Raw genomic sequence first — 23,000 nt, forward strand, 5'->3', positions numbered from 1 at the left:
TTATTCAAATAATTATTCAAATGCAAAATCTTAAACATCTTCATCTTCTTATATATAAAAATGAATGTTTGACTGCATGTCATCGATGAACTCAAAAACTACTGGACCGATTATTATAAAAATTGTTATATAATATGTATTTTTCCACGGAGAAGGTTTGTAGAATATGCTCATTGATGCCACTCGCCACCAGGTGGAGCTGCAGAGTAGCAACTTCCACCCCGTTCAACCGATTGTCATGAAAATCAGTATGACTATGTATTTTTACACAGAGGAAACGAATATGACATGTTCATAGATGTAACTTTTGATTGAAGACATATGTTTGACAATTGCTAAGGCACTGGTGCAACTGGGAATGCCTACTTCAAACTGATCTGCAAACAATCTTTTCGATCGGGATTTGCAACGAGAAACACACTATGATTCTGACTAACTGGGACATTTGTTAATCTTCCGCAGTTGATTCCAGAACAACGCATTGTGTTTGACAGAATTATGCGTGCAATCACAGAACAAAGCGGTGGACTGTTTTTCATAGATGCGCCCGGTAGTACAGGCAAGACTTTTTTCTTTCACTAATTTTGGCCACCATACGATCACAAAATAATATTGCACTGGCTATTGCATCATCTGGAATTGCGGCAACTCTTTCGGATGGTGGCCGAACAGCGCATCCAGCATTGAAACTGCCGTTGAATTTGCAAAACACTGAGGCACCAACATGAAACATCAGCAAAAACTCTGGAATGGGAAAAGTACTTCAAACGTGTCAAATTATCATATGGGATGAATGTACAATATTTCACAAGAAAGCATCGGAAGCGCTTGATCATACACTGCGGGATCTGAGAGGAAACAGACCGATCTTCGGTGGCGTACTCATTTTATTGTCTGGTGATTTTCGACAAACACTGCCCATTATATCACGTTCAGCACCCGCTGATGAACTTAATGCATGTCTTAAATCGTCAGTTCTATGGCGTCAATTACAGAAATTGACTTTGAAAACTAGCATGCGTGTACAACTACAACGGGATGCATCGGCTGGAAATTTTGAAAAACAATTGCTGGATATTGGAAATGGGCGAATGGAAATTGATGGATCTACACAATGTATCACCTGCTAGCAAACTTCTGTATGATCATAGAAAGCATCGACGAAAAAGTGCAAAAAGTTTTCCCCAACATTGCACAAAACTACAAAAACCATCAGTGGCTCAGTATGCGTGCTATATTAGCAGCCAAAAACATCGATATCAATACCATCAACTTAACCATTTAGCATGGAATACCCAGTGAAACGACAACATATAAGTCTTTCGATACTGTGGAGAATCAAAACGAGGTTGCCAACTATCCAACTGAATTCTTGAATTCGCTTGGTTTGCCAGGCATGCCGCCGCACGTTCTTACATTGAAAATTGGCGTACCCATCATTCTTCTTCGAAACATAAATCCACCACGACTTTGCAACGGAACCAGACTCTCAGTCAAGAAAATGATGAATAATGTTATTGAGGCAACAATTTTGACTGGAAATTCCAAAGGTGAAGACGTACTGTTGCCACGTATCCCAATGATCCCGACAGATATGCCATTCGAATTCAAACGTTTACAGTTCCCGGTGCGACCGCTTTTGCAATGACTATTAACAAAGCACAAGGACAATCGTTATAAGTGTGGGGACTAAATTTGGAGAATCCATGCTTCTCACATGGACAGCTCTATGTGGCTTGCTCACGTGTCGGGAAACCTTCTGATTTATTCCTCTATGTACCAGCTGGAAAAACAAGAAATATTGTGTATCCCACAGCACTTGAATAAACATCGAATTGAAACTTAAGTTTGTGATGTCACATTTCTTTCGAAATAAACCAAATCAATAAAATGGTTTAGAATGAATTGAATATTTGTGTACTGATTTTTCTTTAGTATAAAATAAAATACACTTACAGCACTTTGAAAGAAAACGGCGTATAAATGTCCTATCAAAGTTAACGCGAAGAATCTTAAAACGACAAAAGTTTCTGCAAGTGACATTAAACTGTGTTTCGTCTAGCAGTGCCGGGCAGTCAATTCCGCCATGAATGAAATCTTTATTAAAACTAAATTTCCGCACGTGCGCCCGTGTGATGTTCCACGCAATAACTCTCATTGTCTATCAGTTTGTTTGGTTCCATAAATTAGCAGCAGGCAGTCAAAATTAGATTTTAATGAAATATGCGTGGGTGCATAAAGTTTGATCAGCAACAAATTAAGCACTTTCTTACGTGTTGTTGCCACAATTATTGCCACATACTAAATCTCTTTAATCGTTTTAATTATATACATAAAGTTTTACCAAGTCGCCAAGGGATTTCCCTTGCGCCTGTAAGCGATGCAATCAATGCCAGCTTGGCTATTCTTCACACACAACCCACCTACTTATTCAATGTGCTTTTGTTGTTGGTTGCTTGCGCTGCAATCAAAATCATTGCAATAAAAATTAAATGCTCCTAAAATCTGCAAAACACTGCCAACACCTCGAGATGAGCATTCTGACAATAATTTATAAATCAATGCAATGATTGTGGAGTGGCCATGCCATAAGAAACGCAGAGCTGGCAGTAGACAAAAGATAGCCAGCCTTTAACCAACTGCACATCCAAACATAGCAGACCTTTACACCGCAAAATTCTCGTATACGAGTAGGTACTACCTGCTCTATACTCTACGCGCATAACTATCTCTAAGTGTCTGCTCATATCCTATCTACTGTAATTTTTTCGATAAATTCCGGAAAAATTTGAAACCGGAATAAAGGCAACAGCAATAACACCACACCTTGCAGCACAGCTCTGTTAGTATTTTGTGGATGTGCAGCGCGTACAGCAATGCGATATGTGGAGCATTTGGTAGCATTTTTGGTGCAAGGTTGGAAATGTGCGGAGGCCGAATAGGGTCTTTGTGTTGAGTTGGTTGCAACGTCGTTAAAATTCGAGCGTTCATTGCGAACAAACTGTGGAGGATCATTAAAAATAAACTGTCTTGCGTGTTGATAATAAGCGTGCAACAACCCAGTCAAGCCAAGTAAAGACAGCCGCTCAAGCGGACAGACCGCAATGAAGACAAGGCAATGCGAAGAAGAGGAGCTGTGTGCTGAATGCCGGGTGTCCAAAGTCAGACCTCCAACTCATACATTTGCAGCTGTGGACCTTTCGACGAGCAGCTTTTATGCATTTTTTATCTGTCCAGCAGCGAACAACAAAAGTACTATAACACTTGATATGGCGAGGCAAGCGCAAACCCACTCACACATACATCCATACATACATACATACGAGTATGTTTGGCAGCAGTGGACATTCATTCAGAATTCATTAGATTTCATTCATGAAAATGTTTTTATTATGCGAACGTTTTTGACTGAAATTTACGCTGCTATGCCGCAATCTGCATGCGTGCGGGTGTGTATGCATTTGTGCTTAATGGCCTCCACTAACTGCGAATTATGAAAGTGATTAGATAGTGGCCGTCCAATTGAGTGTCCGTTTCGTTCGATGCGATGGAGTCATCTGGAGGTGTTGAGTGCAGTTTCGACACAGCGCCAAATTACCATTATTATAGATTTTGCATGTTATCCCCTTCTCTCTTCTATCTTCTCCCTGTTACCGGAATGCGCCATCATTATTGCCACCCGCTCCACGCACCATAGAGTTCTTTCACTTGACTTTTTTCAATCTCAAATTGAGTTTCGAACATAAACGTAAATAACGCATTATGTTCGTATGCAGTTAAGCACATACAGACACCTTATACGTGTGTACGTGTGTGTGTGCATTTGGAGTTGAAGTGAGTACTCATGGCAAAGTCGAGTTAATTTTACTGCATTGGGCGTTGTGTTGTGAGGTAGCAATGCGCCTCCAGGCAATTTCGTCGCTCAATTTCTTGTGCTGGCAATGTCCGGTGGCGCGTTTGCATATGCAGATTATGTGGCACGGCTTGTGGGGCGTTTGCACTGACTGGAATTGCATGCAGATTTGCTACTAGATGATTATGGTTATTGTACTTAATGTTTGTTTAGTGCAACGTTTACTTATCGTATTGCAAATTTGCGATTCTTCGAAGCATAATTTTTGTATGTGACACACGGAAATTATTAAAATACAGCAGTGGCATGTAACATGACATGTAGAGGTTATCGAGAGGTTCTAATAGAGGTATTTAAAGGGGTTTTAAAAATACTCTGTCAGGACGGCCAGGCTAATAACAGACGTCACTGCATGGTACAGCAGGAAGTTCAGTGAAGACACAGCCCAAATGCTTTTCAGGGCACAAGCACAGCACTTGTAATGGGGAAGATGGAACGCCAGTCTGAAGGAATGCGAAAGCGGTGCTTAGGTGGACGACGGTTCTAAACGAAGGGGAGTTTTTTAGTTTCTGAACATACCATTGCTGCGATGGCAACTTTAAGGAAGCATTAGGTAACCAAAAAAAAAGAAAAAGAACTACTCTGTTGTCTGTAGGGTTTTAAAGCTGCCAGAATGGAGATTAGAAAAGTTGTCATGAAATTACGATAAGCTATTGCGATTATGTCTTGAAAAGTGGACGAATTTTTTTAGGTGTCTCTGGGATCCACAACTTCATATGTATTGTTCGATTTGATGCATATTCCGAATATCTATTCCGGCCGCCGTAGCCGAATGGATTGGTGCTTGACTACCATTCGGGAGTGCGTAAATTCAAGTATCTGCGCATGAAACAGCAAAATGATAGCTAAAAGTTGTTTCTATTAGCCGTCACCCCTCGGCAGACATTGGCAAACCTCCAAGTGTAGTCTGCCATGGAAAAGTTCCTTATAAAGCCATTTGCCTTTCGGAGTCGGCTTAAAATAGTAAAAGTCGTTTGTGCTCACGGGGTTCTTGTTTTCACTTGTGCTCTTATAAACTTCCAAGAAAGAACAACATTTTGGCGATTTCAGTCAAATGTGGGAATGAGATGTGTTTTGAGAAGGTAAGGTTTAAGTATAAGGCGGCATAATACATCCTTTACTAGCAAGTAATCACTTTATAAAATCATTTTTCACATTGTTTAAGCATTCAAATTAACACAAAATAGTAAATGTTCAACTTAAAAGGCGCGACAATGTGCTTATACGTGGGTCGTTTGAAAAGTCCGTGCAAAGTCAGAGAGTTGGCAGTACTGGCGCGTATCGAAGTTATGTTTAGTTAGTAGCATCCCTTCGAAAAACACGGTTTAATTCTGTGTGTTTGACATTCGTTTGAATGGAGGACGTCAAGTGATTTTCCTTTTCCACCACGACAACGCACCAGCCCACGATCCAGCAGTTTGATTGGAAATAGAGTTCCAACTCGTTTCGCATGCTCCAGACTTGGCTTTCTCGGACTACTATTTGTTCCCTACTTGGAAAGAATGGCTGGCAAGAGAAGATTTTATTCAAACGTGTAGGTGATTGTGGCAACGAATGGCTATTTTTTAGATTTGGTAAAATACTATTATTCGGAAGGGATCAACAAACTCTAATAGCTTTGGTCGAAGTGTGTAAGCCTAAAAGGAGGCTATGTCGAAAAATAAAGAAGATTTCCCCAGATAATTAAGTAGTTTTAATTTTTGCGCGGACTTTTCAAACGACCCTTGTATTACGCAAAAAGGCTGTTTTACTTTCATTGACGTCCAGAGAAGGCCAAGTAATGATTATTTTCAGGTGTTTAGGAAAGCAAAGAAATTCGGTGTATTATGCGAGATAAACTAAATTTCGTAGGCTGGTAAAAAAAAGTTTTCCAATAAATTGGTTTCGGTATCTGGATAAAAGTGTCTCGGAAGATATATAGGAAACAATCCCGCCAGAAATAATGTGCTTAAATAGGTACGTCCGGTCAGTGAAATGATGTGGCTGAATGAACAAAAGTGCTCATGCTGGCGGCTATTAAGTAAATGCCTTTCGAAATCCTTGGAAGTGTCCCTCAGAAAAAAAGTAAAGGCCAAGCGGTCTACCTAGGGAATGTTTGGTGTCTGATGTAAACATCATATTGTTTGGTTGGTGGAAGTAGTGATTCATCCAGAATCCAACTAGCGCTTCTGCCCGAATTTGTTGCCACATCCTCGTTTAATGGTTATTTACAGCATGACTATATCCCGTCTGTGCAGTTCAAGAGCCTTATTGGGTTGTTGACATCTATGCCAGTCGGTTGCTCGAGACTCTCGAACAGCGGCTTGCCGAGAGTTGACAATCTATCCTTCCGTAGGACAGAGTATTCACAGAGGAAATGGAAGATTGTTTTCATCCTGTTTCCCATTATATTACACCCTTTTTGGGTGTTTGGCCGAGCTACTCCTCCTATTTGTGGTATGAGTCTTTATGTTGTTCCACAAATGGAGGGACCTATAGTTTTAAGCCGACTCCGAACGGCAATGTTTTTTATAAGAAGCGTTTTCATGGCAGAAATACCATGGGAGGTTTGCCATTGCCTGCCGAGAGGTGACCGCTCTTAGAAAAAACTTTTTCCTCATTTTGGTGTTTCACAGAGATTCGAACCTGCGTTCTCTCCGAATTCCGAGTGGTAGTCAAGCACGAACGCATTCGGCTATGACGGCCTCTATCACATTACCTTTGGTAAATATTTTTGAATTCACTTTAAATCTTAAGTCAATTCTTTCATTGCCGCTGTTTTTTCCATGGCTCGGTTAGACTCTAAAACTGTACCGATTTTATTTTCTAAAAAAGGAAGATTTCGCTAACACAACTAAGATTAGTTAGATTTAGTGTTAAGCCTCGAAACTTTTGTTCGATCTTCATCATCATCATCGTTTCATTTGTCACCCATTAGAGCACAATTATGGGAATTAGGGATATCTTGCGAATGCCGAGCTGTAGGCAACCGGCCGAGTCACAGGTTTCGAATGGTGAAAGACCTTTAGATTTGAAAGTTTGCTGCGAATAACCAATAAGCAATTCCAGACAGCCTGTTGCCAGTTATGATTTCCAGGTCGTAAAAGGCTTCGTGTATTTAGGAACCAGAGTGGACGATGACACTATCCGATGAGGCGTCACTTGGAGTGCTTGAGAGAAAGATTCTGTGGAAGATTTTTGAACCTTTGAACGTTGGCGACGGCGAGTATCGCAGGCAATGGAACGATGAGCTTTACGATGACATAGACATAGCGTAGCGAATAAAGATCCAGCGGCTAGTTGGCTGGATCCAGTCGACCGAGTGGATACAACCGCTCCAGCTCTGAAAGTATTCGATGCGGTACCAGCTGGTGATAGCAGAGGAAGAGAAGGTCTGCTCTGCGTTGGAAAGATCAAGTGCAGAAGGGCTTGATTTCCCTTGATGTGCCCTACTGGCGCGCTTTGTTAAACTGGCCCAAAATCGGGTTAGCGGTTATCACGCCAATTAAGAAGAAGAAGTCCCGGACAGCGTTCAATGGCTAGAAGGATAGAGTCCTAACGAGGAATTTTTGGATTGCATCGAACTCCTTATAAATCCCTAGTGTGGATGATTCTTTTAGCGTCGTGATGTGCGTTTGGGCGCCATTCAAAAACCACTCATGCTAATAATCTATGTTTTGATGCACAGCGAGGCTCTACATGAGTGGATAGGCTTCTGTCGTAGGCTCGGTAACGGAGGAGCTACTAGTCAGTCAAAGACTTTCTGGAACTTTATTACTAAATGTTTAGGCATTAAAAGACGATGGTTCTTACTAAGCCCCCGCTTTCTGCTTAAAACTATTGGGAAAAATCCTATCAATTTGGGTAAGAGTTAATTAGAACATGCATCAAAAGGTCAAGATTGGAAAGTCTCCTAGGAGTAATCGTCTGTAGAGAAATCCCTCTGCCTCTGCAGCCTGGTCCTAAAGGAAAAAATTCGCGTAATAATTCTCTTGCGATGGACTCAGTTAAATAATTCTTATTAAAATTTTGTGAGACTGCATAGCCGTTATCAATTGTGGCCCTCTGGCTAGTTCAGTTCATCACTAGACCTCTGACTTTGCTACTCCATCTGATCTTTGCTCATTCATCTGACGTCTCCTGGACCTATTATTTTTCACCAACAAAATGTTGCCTGCGTTGACTTTTCAGAGAATTATTGATCCGCTCTCGATTTGAGCATTTAGTTTTCGTTTATTGCTCACTTCATCTTACAAATAGTCATTTTATTTATTACATTACATTGCATGCTAAACACCGTTAACACCCTACTGGTATTTAACATTCGTTGCAGGAATACTCAGTAAATATTCTGTGGTCAGCAGCTCCGTTGTTTACGAACCGAGCGAGTGTGAATTCATAATCTACAGCAGCAATCCATAAAGAAATTTGATATGCCTACTACTTAAATGCGTGAAAAACATACAGTTAAATTACAATAACAAATAAACAACAGGCTATCAGATGCATGAAACAAAGGGATGCTGGACGGACAGTGCAAGTGACTAAAGAACGGCAACACTTGTCATTGGACAATTTGCATATTTTGCCACATTTTCCATATTCGACAATAATTTGCAATCAGTTGGTAACGATCACGCATCGAGAACATTTACTGAGTCTTTTAGTTAGTTGAAGAGGTTAAGACCAGGGATATGGAAGTTGCATGAATCTAAAGCTTGGTGCTTAACGCAATAAAACTTTGCTTTGGCAAGCCTTGCCTTGTGATTTACTTTTTGCTATACAGAGACTGAGGCAACATAGTAACTGTGGAAGTGAACCTTGGTACCATCTGCTGCTATTCATTTGCATGGCCGGCGCTCTTGACGGCTAACGCCGCCGTTTAATGGCTCCGACCAGTCAAAGCGGCGGCAGCAGCGTACCAAATGGCGTACGAAATTTGTCATCAACTATCAGCTGCCATTTAGCCATTCCTTGCCATCTCCACTTTAGATGTCTCTACTTTGCAGCAGCTCTTTAGCATCTGATAAAAAGGCACTGGATGTTTGGGATCGTTGGTGTGTCGCCTGTAAAAGCCAGCAACCACAAAACAAATAAATAAATAAACAATGATCCGAGGTAGTTTTCTTCTAAAAATGGTTCAAAATAAAATACTTAAAATCGAATTCACTTCTTGCTGCCGCCAGTGACATGTCCACGGTTTTCGTGTCAGACGTTCGCCTCCTTACTTTCTCGATTTTTTACTAAACAAACTACATATTTTTTATAGACTCATGGCTCTACTAGCTTGCGTCCGATTCTTTTTATTGCCAGCAAGTTTGATGTTTTTTTTTCTCTGCTTTTAAGATACCTTCTTGCTTGCAACCAAATTTGTACGCCGCTTGCTTTGTTGCCTAATTCCCTTTTCTTGTGGTATGTTTTCGGAGCACTTTTGTTTTTATACTCGTACCTGGTGTTTGCTTCTTTTTCCTCGTGTGTATGTAGAGGCCTTCAAAATGCTGGCTAATAAAATGTGACAGCCACAGCTAATGAATCGGCGAAGTGACAGTGCGGCGTGAAGCAGGGCGAACGGTGGTGTATTGGAGCAGCCGCTCGGAAGGCATCGATATTTGAATTTCGCTTTTTTGTTTATAATTTTCCTTCTTCTTTCGCTTTTGTTTTGCTTGGCGTAATTTAAAATTGTTTCTTTGTTTTAGGTCGTTTTTTTTTGGCTTGAACTTCTTTGTAGCCTCAATGTTTCACTTCGCCTGCGCTCATTGCGATTCGTTGCGGTTATCGAGTGCGGGCAGCCGCGACATACCTGCGCGCATGCGCCCCCAGCCACTTCAACGGTCATATTTGTTATTTGCATGTGCGCCTGTTTGTGTATATGATTGTTCCCCAAACGTTTTCTGGCGCTGCCTTGCTTTGTTTTGTTGCTTTGCTCATTCCATATTAGCGTTCTTTATTTCATTGCTTTATTGACTGCTGCTCCGCACTCCGCGCACATTGCTAAAGCGAAGAGTGTTTCTTAGGCAGACGCCGTTCTTCGCTTCGGGCGTTGTTGTTATGACTGCGCCTCCTTCACTTAACCAACTCACGATCTTACACGACACACCAAGTAGATCGAGGGTTTTTAGCCAAGTGTCTGCGTCGCCATGCTGCTCCCATGATCACTGTTGGCTGCGCGCTGCCGTATCTGAAATCTGACTGCGATAAATTGAAAATTAATGAAGTGAAAATAGATGGAACGGATCGCAAATTGCGCCGAGCCAATAAAATATTTTGACATTTGGAGTTATCGTCTTAATCTGCTTGGCTGACTTGAGTTGACCGCGCGGCGGTAGTGACGTGGTATGATGAGTATGGTATGCCGCATTTTACCTGTGCCTTGCGGCGCATGCGTTTCGCAGCTATTCGTGAAGCGTGAATTTGCCTTTGGCAATTTGTTGGCCACTTGCCACAACAGTTATTTCTGCTGGGCTATTGTTTAGATAGGTGTCAGGTTTCAGCAAACAAATCACCTGTTTGCAACATTTTTGCCAAACGTTCATATATTCTTATTACTCTTTGCCTCATTTACTTTTACCTAACAAAACCAATAATTTAATTTTATTACCTTTTTCCTACTTGCAGCTACTCAACGGCGTTGCTCAGCCCTCCTCCGTTGCTGCAGCTGCCGCAGCCGTCGCCATCTCCGGCGGCATGACAGCGAATAGTATTGGCATTATTGGCGGCAACTCGCCCTCGCCACTATCTGGCGGTAACGATGCGTCGCTCAGCCCATCTGGCGGTTCGACGGCGACTACAACGGGTGGTGGCACAGCCGCGGGTCCGCTCAGTCCAGGTGCAATTTCGCAAACGTCCAACAATGCAAACAACAACAACATTCCCAACTCAGCCGGCTTAAGCATACTGCATAGCACCACCGCAAACGCAATTGGCTTGAGTCTCAGCCTAAATGCAGATGTCAGCGGCATAGGCGGCAGTGGAAGCGAGGGTGATGTTGGTATGGGTATTGATGCTGCCGGCGCCGCTGCTGCCACCACCGCTGTCATGGACGGCACTACGCCCTGCTGTGAAAATGGTCGCCCCATCATGACAGATCCCGTTTCCGGACAGACAGTATGCTCGTGCCAATACGATTCGGCGCGCTTGGCACTCTCTAGCTACTCACGCATGCCCGGCGCTGGCGCGACGGCTGGCGTTGGTGTTTATGGCACGCCCTATCCATCAACCGAACAAAATCCCTATCCCAGCATTGGCGTGGACAGTTCGGCGTTCTATTCACCGTTGGTAAGTATGTAGCCGCTAGTACTTTACTGCTATAGTTTATTGTATATACGAGCGCGCATGTGTATGTATGAAAGTTTTTATCTGCATGCGTGAGTGATATTCAAATCGCTGGCGTTTAATTGGATTATCGTTTGTTTGCTTTTGTGGTTTGTGGCACGCCGCATGGACGTCAAAAGCTCGATCCTCTCGTTATGCAAATCGACATCGGCCAGCAGTTAGTGCGCGTGCGCTTGTGTTGTTTAAGTTGCAGCTTTGGCTGTATTGACGAGATAATTGGATTGAGTGCGATGGCATTGAAGAATGGATTATAAAAGTTAGCGGATTTTAAGAAATGTGCGCCCCAAATTCACTTATTGTTTGCCAAAATCACATTTATAGAGAAATACCTTATTTCTGATGGTATCACTGAAAATAATATCACATGCTTTTTAACATTGATAAAATCGTATTTCACCTATCCAAATTCCAGTCAGGTGGCCTGATATTACGTACTCATTGCACGTAGTGCAACTTTCCCCTCAAGCAAAAAACCCTTTACATGGTGAACGAAGTTCAGAAGGTGTGTCCAACATCAGACCGTTAACCGGCTCTCCGCCAATTTGAAAGAATCAGCTGATTGGCTGACGTCACCGGGACCACGACAGTGGTTTGTTTACGAAAAAAACTGAGATTAGATTGGAGATAAAAAAAAATTAATACTATTTGAACAACCACAGATTGAATGAGTGTGAGAATACTCGTACGTGTGAAAAGACTGGGCATAATTCTGCAGCCAAGTACCCGGTGACGTGACAGCCAAAGTTACTCGCTCGATTCCATTTTCCACCATAACTGAAAACCAAACTTAATAAACTATTTTCCTAGAGAAATGAGATTACAGCACGGAGGGAAAAATGCAGAAATCGGTGACACCCGCGAACCGTTCTCAGTGAATTTGACAGAATCAGCTGTTTTCTCACATAATAATTGAGTATTTGTTTTCTTGTTATTATTTTATTGTTTTTAATGTTCATTGTGACTATTGAGCGAATTTATCGTAGTACGCCTTTCTACTACTTGTTTGTCGCAGCCAGTAATACTCTTATTTAATTTCTGAAGACGATTTCATTTCTAAAAAAAATTTTTTGTAACAAATTAACAAAATTCTAATAAAAAAAAAAAATTCTTTTATACCTTTTTTTCATAATTTTTGAAGACGATTTCACTTCTAAAAAGAAGTGTTTGTAACTATCAAAAACAAATTAATTAATTAAAACAAAACTTGTATAAAAGATATTTTTTGGAAATAAATATTATGATGTTAGAACATTTTGATAAAAGACTATACAATTTTATTAAAGGATTTTTTCGGTAATAGAAATTCTGATATTAAAAAAATTCCATAAAATATTTTATTTAATTTCTGAAGGCGACTTCATTTCTAAAAAAAGTTTTTGTAACAAGCAAAAAAAAAAATTCATAATTTCTGAAGACGATTTCACATGTCACTAGAAAATGTGTTTGCAACAAACAAAAACAAATAAATTAATTTAAACAAAAAGTACAATAGAAAATTTTTATAAACGATTTTTTTTAATTTCTGAAGGCGATTTCATTGCTAAAAAAATTTTTGTAACAAACAAACAAAATTCTAATAAAAAAACATCTCTTATAATTTTTTTTTTCATAATTTCGAAGCCGATTTCCCTTCTAAAAAAATGTGTTTGTAACAAACAAAAACAAATAAATTAATTAAACTTAATAAATTAATTAAATTCTAAAATTTATAAAATTGTTTTTGGAAATGGGAATTATGCTATTAGAAAATTTTTATAAACGATTTTTTTTTATTTCTGAAGACGATTTCATTTCTGAAAAAAGGTTTTTGTAACAAACTAAAAAAATTAATAAAAAAAAATTATTAAAGAATTTTTTTTTAGAATTTTTTTTTTAATATAAATAAAGTCGTCCTCACAAATTATGAAAAAAATTATAATTTTTAAGTTTTAAATTAAAAAAAAAATTATAATTTCTAAATTTTAATTAAAAAAAATTATAATTTTGAAGTTTTAAATTAAAAAAAAAATTATAATTTCTAAATTTTAACTAAAAAAAAATTATAATTTTTAAGCTTTAAATTAAAAAAAATTATAATTTTTAAATTTTAAATAAAAAAAAAATTATAATTTGTAAAGTTTTATAATTTTCGTTTTGTATAATTTCTAAAGACGATTTCATTTCTATTAAAAATTAAAATAATTTTCAAATTAAAAAAAAAAGTAATAAAAGAAATTTTTACAATTTTTAAATTAATATATGAGCCACCGCCCCTTATGTTTTGTTAGAAGATGCCCTCTCGTCCAATTTAGTTCACATTAGAGGGGACTATGCCTCCCCCTTAGTCCTTTAATCACGGGATGATGGATAGTTGAATAAAACCATTCGTTATCTTATTTTGTGTTCCACAAAAACACAATTATTAGCATATTCCTGAAACTAGTATTAGTACGGAATGGAGATAACAAAATCGAATAGCCTGAGATGCTAGCCGATAGAAAAAACGCCCGAAATTTCTGCCAAAAAATTCGGTTTGAAGTTGCAAGGCTGGAGCGATTTCCTGTAATCAAATCGCTAAGGTGCAATTTTCAATAAGAGCGTATGGCGTATGCTGACGGTATTTGGGGTTTCAAGTTTCGTCTTTTCTTAAATGCATCTAAGCGTTTGGGCATTGAAATGAGCAGAAACGAGGGCAAAACGAGATAACACATGGTCTGAAAAGTCCCTGGCCTTACAGAGATAACTCGTTTTTTTTTTAGTTCAAAATTCGTTTTGTTCATGAATTTAATTTCCACCAAGAAGAGTGCAATAATTCCAGCGTCACTCTAAGATTTCAATATCACTTTTGTAGAACGATTTATCTTTTGCTTCAAAATAAGCCTCAGTTTCAGCGATGAAGAGGTTCATTAGGGCCAGATTTCTTATCGGCGAGTATTTTTTCTAGATCAGCGAACAGCCAGTAGTCACTGGGAGGCAGATTTGGCAAATACGGTGGATGTGGGAGCAATTCGAAGTTCAATTCATGTAGTTTTGCCATTGCTGTGATTGACTGTGACACGTTGCGTTGTTGTGATGAAACAAAACAGTGAGCAAACGCCGCACCAACTTTGAGCAGAGCTTTTTCATATTTAAATGCACATGCAATATAAAGTCTACACGCTCTTTTGATATCTTTGCGATGCCGGTTAACTCACGACACTTCACTTTTCGATCTTTCAAAACGTTTTTTTGTATTTTGATTTTTTTATGTTTTCTGGTGTTACCGCCTCATTTGGAGGTCCACTGCCTTGTGCATCATTGGTGCCTCTACGACCACGTTCAAAGTTAGCAAACCATCATTTTATTATTGTTTCTGATGGAGCGGAGTCCACAAACACTTTTCAAGCAATAAAACTAGTGCCATCTATTTGTTAGACCCGCGACTTTTCAGCCCATGTATTAAATGCCGCTTACACCCTCTTTGGGTGTTTGGACGCACTTCTCTTGCAATTTATGCTGCACTTCTTCTTGATTTCCGACAAATGGGGGGATCTACAGTTTTAAGCCGACTTTCAACGGTAGATGGGAGCTTTTTTATGGCAGAAATACACTCGAAGGTTTGCCATTGCCTGCAGAGGGGCGACCGCTTTAACCGTTTTCTATGATTTTGGTGTGGCGTGCACGGAGATTCCTGGGTGGGTATACATCCTTTGTGTTTTATCCTTTATAGTGTAATAGTCGAATGCTGCATACACTTGACAGAATCTGTATATAATTCGAGTATTCTGTTCCTGTGAATACGAGGTGTGTTCAAAAAGTATCGCGAATTTTATGTTTTTTTCAAAAATTATTTATTTCTTTATTAATATCGATTTTGCGCCCTTCAAAGTAATCCCCATGAGATATTATGCACTTGTGCCAACGTTTTTTCTAATCTTCGAAGCACTTCAAAAAATCATTTTTTCTTATTTCGTTCAGCTCCTCCTTTGATACCATATTTAGCTCGTCAATCTTAGCGTAGCGGCGTCCTTTCATGGGTCTCTTCAGTTTCGGGAACAAGAAAAAGTCGCAGGGGCTCAGATCTGGGGAATACGGTGGCTGTGGCATCATTAGTGTGTTATTTTAGCCAAAAAGTCGCGCACAAGCAACGGTGTGTGAGTAGGGGCGTTATCGTGATGCAAGAGCCAATTTTTGTTCTTCCACAAATCCGGGCGTTTCTGGCGGATTGCTTTGCGCAAATTGCGCATAACTTTTAGGTAATATTCCTTATTGACCGTTTTACCCTGTGGCAAGAACTCATGATGCACAACGCCCCTGCAATCGAAGAAAACGGTAAGCAAAACTTTTACATTCGACCGACCTTGGCGCACTTTTTTCGGTCTTGGTTCGTGCGCCAGCTTCCATTGAGATGATTGAGCTTTGGTTTCCACGTCATAACCATAAACCCACGATTCGTCATCAGTTATGACCCTCTGGAGCAAATTTGGGTCGGCGCGGACAGAGTCCAACATCTCATTAGCAATGTTCACGCGATGCTGCTTTTGATCGAAATTGATCAGTTTTGATACGAATTTTGCGGCGACCCATCTCATGCCCAAATTATTGAAAAAAAATCGAACGGCACGAGCCAATCGATATGTCTATGTCCTCAGCAACTTCTGTAACGATGATTCGACGATTGGCCAATACCATTTTCTTCACTTCATCAATTTTTTCGTCCGTTGTTGAAGTGCTCGGGCGTCCGGTACTCTTTTTGTCGTTCTCGGCCTTTTGAGAACATTTCGTACCACCGATAAACGTTGCTTTGGTCCAAAGTAGCTTCTCCGTATGACACAGTCAACATTCGGAATGCATCCGCGCACTTTTAAATTCGTTTTTCACACAAAATTTGATACAGGTTCTTTGATCCATCTTTTTGAATAGGTAAAAATCGAAGACGAGCCGAAACACGTGCAAGCAAAGCAGCTGTCAACAATTAACTGAACATTCAAGATGGCTGAGCTCGTCGGCATGAATGAGAGACATTCGAATATACGTAACCTGCGAAAATTCAAAATTCGCGATACTTTTTGAACACACCTAGTACGTTTGAAATTTACTAAATTTTAGTTCCAAGAAAATTTAAAATTTTGTCAAAAAGGAATCAAATTTAGAGATGGTTGCTGCAGAATTTAATATTTCATAAATGCAAAAATATCCCACGTTTTTGCAAATATATTTAGTTACACATACATACATATGCACATGTGGCTGTGAAGGAGTATACAAATATGTATTTTAGTCACTTCCGTTCTGACCTGACATTCGCTTGCTGATTTTTGTACAATATAAATATGTATGTGAGCACACACATACACACACACACACACTCTTACACTCATAGGTATATTTAGTTGCCATTACAAATGTTCCTGTTAGTACTCGTATTTATGTCGTTTTCATTGTTGTCGCTGCTTTTGCAGTGCTTGTTGCTCGTGTTTTACACTTGCATTTATGTTAACTAAACTAAAACATGACAACAACAGGAATTGCAATGTATTATTTTGGCGGCGAGACACCTTTATTTTGAGTAAAAATATATACTTACAAATATTATTTCTATGTATTATCTCCGCTGTGCCGCCATTCTCTTTCGAACGATTTGGACTAAGTTTAATTTTGTTTCTTTTTTGTTTTTGTTGTTGTTGTTGTTGACCACAATATAAATAAATGCATTCATTCATTGAGTAGTGTTGCCGCCATCATAGCGCGGTATCGCTCTGACGTCTGCTTGTTTGTCTGCCTGCCTGTTTGTGGTTGCCTCTCTTGTCAGCACTGCCATTGTCAGTTAACTTTTGCTTTGGATTTTTTTGATTTTTTGTTTATACAATTTAAGCTTTTGTTGCTTTTATTCTTTATAGAAATTACTATTGTTGTGTAGTTTTCAAATTGTTATTATCCAATTGCGATTCTCTTTTATTCTTAGCATTGATTTTTAGTTGCTGGCTGTGTTGCCTCAATCCATAGAGCTTTTGAGTTTGCTGATTGCTTTTGAGAAATTAATCGAAAAAGTGTATGAAATAGGAAAATCAAAGAAACAAATGGAAATGCATTGAATAAAAGTATTTTAGTGAACAAAATGCGCTTCCAGCTAAAGCTGATTTAATTAAAATTTAATTAGAGTATCTTTTAAGTTTTGAAACTTTTTCTAATCTATGCATTTCACATTGCTTGTTCTTGTAGAGTAATCCCTATACGCTGAAAGAAGGCAATGCCGGCTCTGATATGTCTGCTTGGACATCGGCAAGTCTGCAGCCCACCACTGGTTACTATTCTTACGATCCGATTGCTGCATATGGGTAAGTACTTCAACATAGACATTCATTTCCCACAGTTACAGTGATTTATTGATAAAAGAAGTAAATCTCGAGCACTCGAAACTGAAAGCGATGAGTTAAGAGGTGTTGACAATATGTTGGTTGATATGAGTTTGAGCAGCTTATCAGTGAATATACGACGCTCTTTGTTTCATCTCATGATCTCAATGGCCTGGCGTGCCAACTAGCCGCTGGCGTAAGTACATTGCACTGTACATTGCATTGTACGTGATTTATTACTTTCTCCAAAATCGAAAGTTTTTCTTTTCTTTTATGGTTAACATTTTAAATAGATTCCGTTCAATGCAAGATTTGGCACTTTAGCCCTACAAAATGAACTTCACTGACTGCCGCAAAGATTTTCGTTTAAAGACTTCTTCTACTTGCCTTTAAAGTCATTTTAGCTACTGCGTGAGAATTTCTCAAATATTAATGCTAGTAACGAGCAAAATAAGTAAAAGCATTCCTGCAGGGAAAAATATGAAGTGTGAACTAGACTAGTACCAGTTCACTTTTCAGCTCAACCAGTTCGTGTTCTTACTTTTTTCCATATTAGTAAGCAGTATTTCGACAGAGCGGCCGTCGTAGCCGAATGGGTTGGTGCGTGATTACCATTCGGAATTCACAGAGAGAACGTTGGTTCGAATCTCGGTGAAAGCAAAATTAATAAACATATTTTTCTAATAGCGGTCGCCCCTCGGCGGGCAATGGCAAACCTCCGAGCGTATTTCTGCTATGAAAGAGCTACTCATAAAAATATCTGCCGTTCGGAGGCGGCTTGAAACTGTAGGTCCCCCCATTTGTGGAACAACATCAAGACGCACACCACAAATAGGAGGACGAGCTCGGCCAAACACCCAAAAAGGGTGTACGCGCCAATTATATATATATTTTTTTTTTCGACACTTTGCACTCGATCGGTGAGTCTCGCTCACCATTTTGTTTGCTGTGGAAATTCGATATGCTGTGCCACTACCAAACAAAGGAAAATTACAAAGGCTAAAGTTTAAGAAATCCTCTTCGTAAAGATTTAAAAATACATTAAATATTAAAATTTTAAAGTTTTATGTGTTAAGAAACTCACTAAAACTGGTACGAAACGCTCCGAGTTGCTGGTTAGTCTGTGCGGAAACGGCCACGAGTGCAAACGGTTAATAACTTTCCTGTCATGCATCACCAAAATACCAGTTGAAATATGAGTTTGTAATAGCCAAGGAAGTTCTAGTACAAAATGTTTCTAAAATAAACAGTTTCAGACTAGTTAAAGTATTGGGTTGGGGAATAAATTCGTAGAGTTTTTCCTGAAGATTTTTATTTAAACAGAAAATAACAATTATATCAGAAAGTTAATCAATTAAATATTCGCCTTTGCTGTTTACAACCTCTTCCCTCACCTCGACCAATTTGTTGATGCCGTTCCGCCAAAAATCGTCTGGTTTGGTGTCAAAGAAGTTGTTGAGCCAGTTTTTAAGGACTTCTTTGTTATCGAAGGTAATTCGGTTGATAAGGTTTGACAGGGAGCGAAAAAGATGGTAATCAGTCGGTGGAAAGTTCGGAGAATGCGCTGGATGCTGAAGGACCTCCTATTCGAACACTTGGAGTGCAGTTTTGCTGACTTGTGCAACATGAGACGTGGCGTTGTCGTGAAAGAGTATCGTTCGATCATGTCAATCAGGTATTTTCAGTCGAATAGTGTAATTTACGCGGCGTAACTGGGTAATGTCGAGCTCCTTGTTGGCCATGGCATTCTTTTCGAGCATTTTTCAGTGCACCCTGCTCTCCCAATCCCACCAAACACTTATCGTGATCTTATTTGAATGTAGATCAGTATGACTCTCGGCTTTGGCATATCTCCTTGAGCTACCCATTCCTTTCTTTGCTTCATATTGATGTATAGACACCATTTCTCATCTCCCATGGTGGTTCGGCACAAAAAGCGCTGTTTATGACCCCGTGTTGCTCGATGTTGGGCGAGATGCTGAGAAGCAATTTGAAGGCGGCTTTCTTAGTTTTTTTCATTGAATTAAAGTGATTGAGAATCGTTTTATGATAGTAATTCATTCTTTCCGCCAATTTCCGACTGGTGTGGTGATCGTTCTCCTTCAAATGTGATTTGAGACATTCTTCATCGTATTCTGAAGGCCTTCACCTCCACGTTAAAATGAACGCCTTTAAGGCAGTGACTAGGCGTAATCTGTCGCTTAATCCAGAAAAATTCTGCATCATGCACTCATAGCCCCAATGTTATGGCGTTTCTTCGCCTTCATAGATGAGTCATAAACTTTTTTATATGAAAAAGTCAACAAATGTCTGCAAATTGATCATTGATTATTTTATTTTTATTTCGGTATTATTCTAGTCAATGACGAACTAGTGTGATTTCTTCTATTAACTACCTGTATCTGAACCATTTCTATGTTTCCTGTGCTTCCACACGAGCTTGGGTTTTCCCTGCAGGGATATAACTCAGCCCAACACTCCGCCAGAGATTTTCTATTTGCCCGCCAGCCGCAATCGTCGAGTTCGTCCACACATCCACATAGTCTGCGGTTGCAGGCAGCAAACAACAAAAACATGACAGCGTGAAAAAAACAACAATTTTAACAACATACTATAAACCCAGCTAAATCCCTACTGTATACTTATTGTCTGTGGCAGCAGTTCAACAAGTGGAAAACAGCGTAAGTCTATCGCCCACTTCTTTTGCCTTCTCTGATTGGCACGGGCAATACGCTTTCATTTTCCGTACTGGTGACCGTAACTGCCTTTTCTACTCAATGTTTTTCAATGAGATTTTCCTTTTTGTTTTTATTGTTGTCGAATGCGGCACTTAAAATTATTGAAAGATTTAAATTCGATGTGCGTTCAGCCGTAGTGGAAAAGCTTTTAAATAAGTATCTACGAGATGGCCAGCTGTCATTTTCAAGGTTTTTCGCTATGAATTTCCAAGCTGGAAAAGCAACATAACTAAAGCAGAAACGATTGGGAAACTTTTTTGTGTTGTAGTTTGTGTAGAATAAAACTTGGGGGTTTAAAGATTTAAAGGATATGTTTTAGAAATCCCCAAAAATATGTTGCAGATTACATTGGCAATGAAATTTTATTAAGTGAAATTCTAAATATAAAAAGTGTAAAAACACTTTGATTGGGATTATAAACTCGTATATATGGAAAGCCAAGAGGAGTGTAAATTTAGATTTTTACTTAGCAATGGAGGCAGAGTAGCGAACATCTCAAAAGTAAGGCTTTTAAGACGGATTTTAATTGGATAACAACTTTTCTAGAGTCCACTTCAGAAATTTTAATTATTTTGTCACTCAAATATTTTGCCTTTTTAAGCTATTTCCACAAATGAAAGAAAAAAAAAATTAAATAAAATTATGTGTGGTGAATTATTTAGTTATCCGAATAAATATAATGGATTCGACAATGAATTGCTGACATAAGTGGCTTTGGCTGCGGTACACAATTTTGTATGAACTCGTGGAGTTAACTACGAGTATAAGTATAGTTTTGGTTATATTTGACATATGTGACCATTAACTGATTTACTGACGGACCAAGACATAGTCTAGAAAGTCTGGAATTATCAAAGTTATACACCGGACGGGAATTTCTGTATATTTTTAGGCTATAGAGTTTACGATATATATGAACGATTTAAATTAATTCAGAATTTTAAATAAATCAGAAAGTCCATTTGAATTGGAAGTGCACATAGGGGCATTGTAATACAGGTAGCCCTCCTTCAACACGGCATCTTATAACACAGTTTCGCTCTAACATGATAAGGAAATTGCAAAAAACTTTGTAAAGTACTGTACTTCAACAGCCGCGGTGAGGCCTGCCATCTTAAGGAAACAGTGCTGCCACTGGGACATTTCTGTCTCACATTTCTGCCACATTTCTATTTCAGTGAGTGTTATTTCTTTTCATCTCCGTTGCCTGAAAGCAAAAGTGTCTCACGCTGCTGGTCGGCAGTCTCCGTCAAGCAGCGATGGTTTAAAGAATAACTTTTTAACATTAAATTTCAGTCCCAAGCCATGTCCAAAAAAGATAAAAAAACAACGTTCAAGAGGGAATTTATTTCTCTAGAAGTAAAGAAACAAATTTTGAATCGTCTTTTGAAAGGAGAAAAAGCATCTCACATTGGAAAAAGTCATAATTTGAATGGAGCAACAGTTCGGAATATCAAGAAAAATGAAAAAGAAAGAAGAAGTGCAGTTGCCGCAGAATCATTAACATCCGCAAAACGTGCAGCTCGCCTCCGGGCATCAATAATTGAAAAAATAGAAAAGGCACTCAGCATTTGGATTGATGATTGCTGCCAAAAAAAAAAAAATTTCATTAGATGTCAATATCATCAAACAAAGGTACTAAAAATTTACAAACAAATCAAAGAACAAGGAGAATCCTCCTTCAATTTGTGGCAAGTAAAGTTTGGTTTGAAAAATTCAAAAAGCGTTTTGCAATTCATAGCATAAGAATTCAAAAATAATCGGTGTCTGCTAATCATGAAGCCGTTAAGAGGTATCCAAAAAAAAAAAATTAAAAACATTATAAAAGAGCAAAGATACACAGCAGATCAAGTTTTCAATCCCGATGAAACTCGGTTTTGGTGGAGAAAAATGCCCAGTAGAACCTTTGTATTGAAAAGAGAAAAAACAAAACCCGAATTTAAGGTGTCTAAATAACGTCTAATGCTCCTTTTTTGCTGTAATGTTTTTTTTTTTACCCTTTTGTTTAATAAATATTTTATTTTAATATATTTTTTCATTTTATTAAAAAATATTTTAATACAAATTAAGTTGTTTATGTAGAATAAAAAAAAGTAATAATAATAAAAAATTTAATAAGTTTTCTGAACATATCCCCGTTTTTGTACTGGCTCTGGGCCTCGTACAACACGGTATCACACAAATCGGCATTTTCTAGGAACCTATCTACCGTGTTATAAGAGGGTTACCTGTATATTCAATATAGATTTCGACTAATGAGTACAAAGACCAACATTTTTTACTCTATTACATAGATAATAATCTATTGAGCAAAAATGATTGCGTATCGACTTGAAGCACTTACTTAAAACACTCAACAGATATGGCATCAAAGCGCTTAGATAATACCGCCAACAACTCTAATAATTAGTGCTGATTTGGTTAGCTAAAGTAAAACTCCATTCCAGAGCCATTCAAGTCAAACCAATTACTGTACGAAGGTGTCTCAGGCGCAGATAACAAAATTACTTAACTAAATGTAAGAAACCCACTAAAAGAGTTTATTAGCGGCATCGGTGGTGGTGGCGGTGCACAGTGTCGCGAGTAGTAACAAAAATCAAAGTTCAAAAATTTTTCAAATTTGTTTATATTACAAAGGTTAATATCTTAAAGTAATAAATAAAAAGGTAATAAAAGTTTTTCTTGTGAATTAATTTTTGCACTTATCACAAGATGATTATTTAC

General features: G+C 38.7%; 1 protein-coding gene across 1 annotated transcript in view; it reads left to right on the forward strand.

Annotated features, from left to right (window-relative positions):
* The window catches only part of LOC129240744 (homeobox protein caupolican-like), a 98,685-nt gene that overhangs the window by 65,394 nt on the left and 10,291 nt on the right, over window positions 1-23,000 (forward strand). Inside the window, exons 2-3 of the mRNA XM_054876716.1 lie at window positions 10,508-11,167; window positions 17,405-17,520. Coding sequence (XP_054732691.1) covers window positions 10,508-11,167; window positions 17,405-17,520 — 776 coding nt within the window. The remainder of the gene's footprint in view (window positions 1-10,507; window positions 11,168-17,404; window positions 17,521-23,000) is intronic.

Source organism: Anastrepha obliqua, chromosome 3 (genome assembly GCF_027943255.1).
Source record: "Anastrepha obliqua isolate idAnaObli1 chromosome 3, idAnaObli1_1.0, whole genome shotgun sequence".
In the NCBI taxonomy this organism is placed as follows: Eukaryota; Metazoa; Arthropoda; class Insecta; order Diptera; family Tephritidae; genus Anastrepha; species Anastrepha obliqua.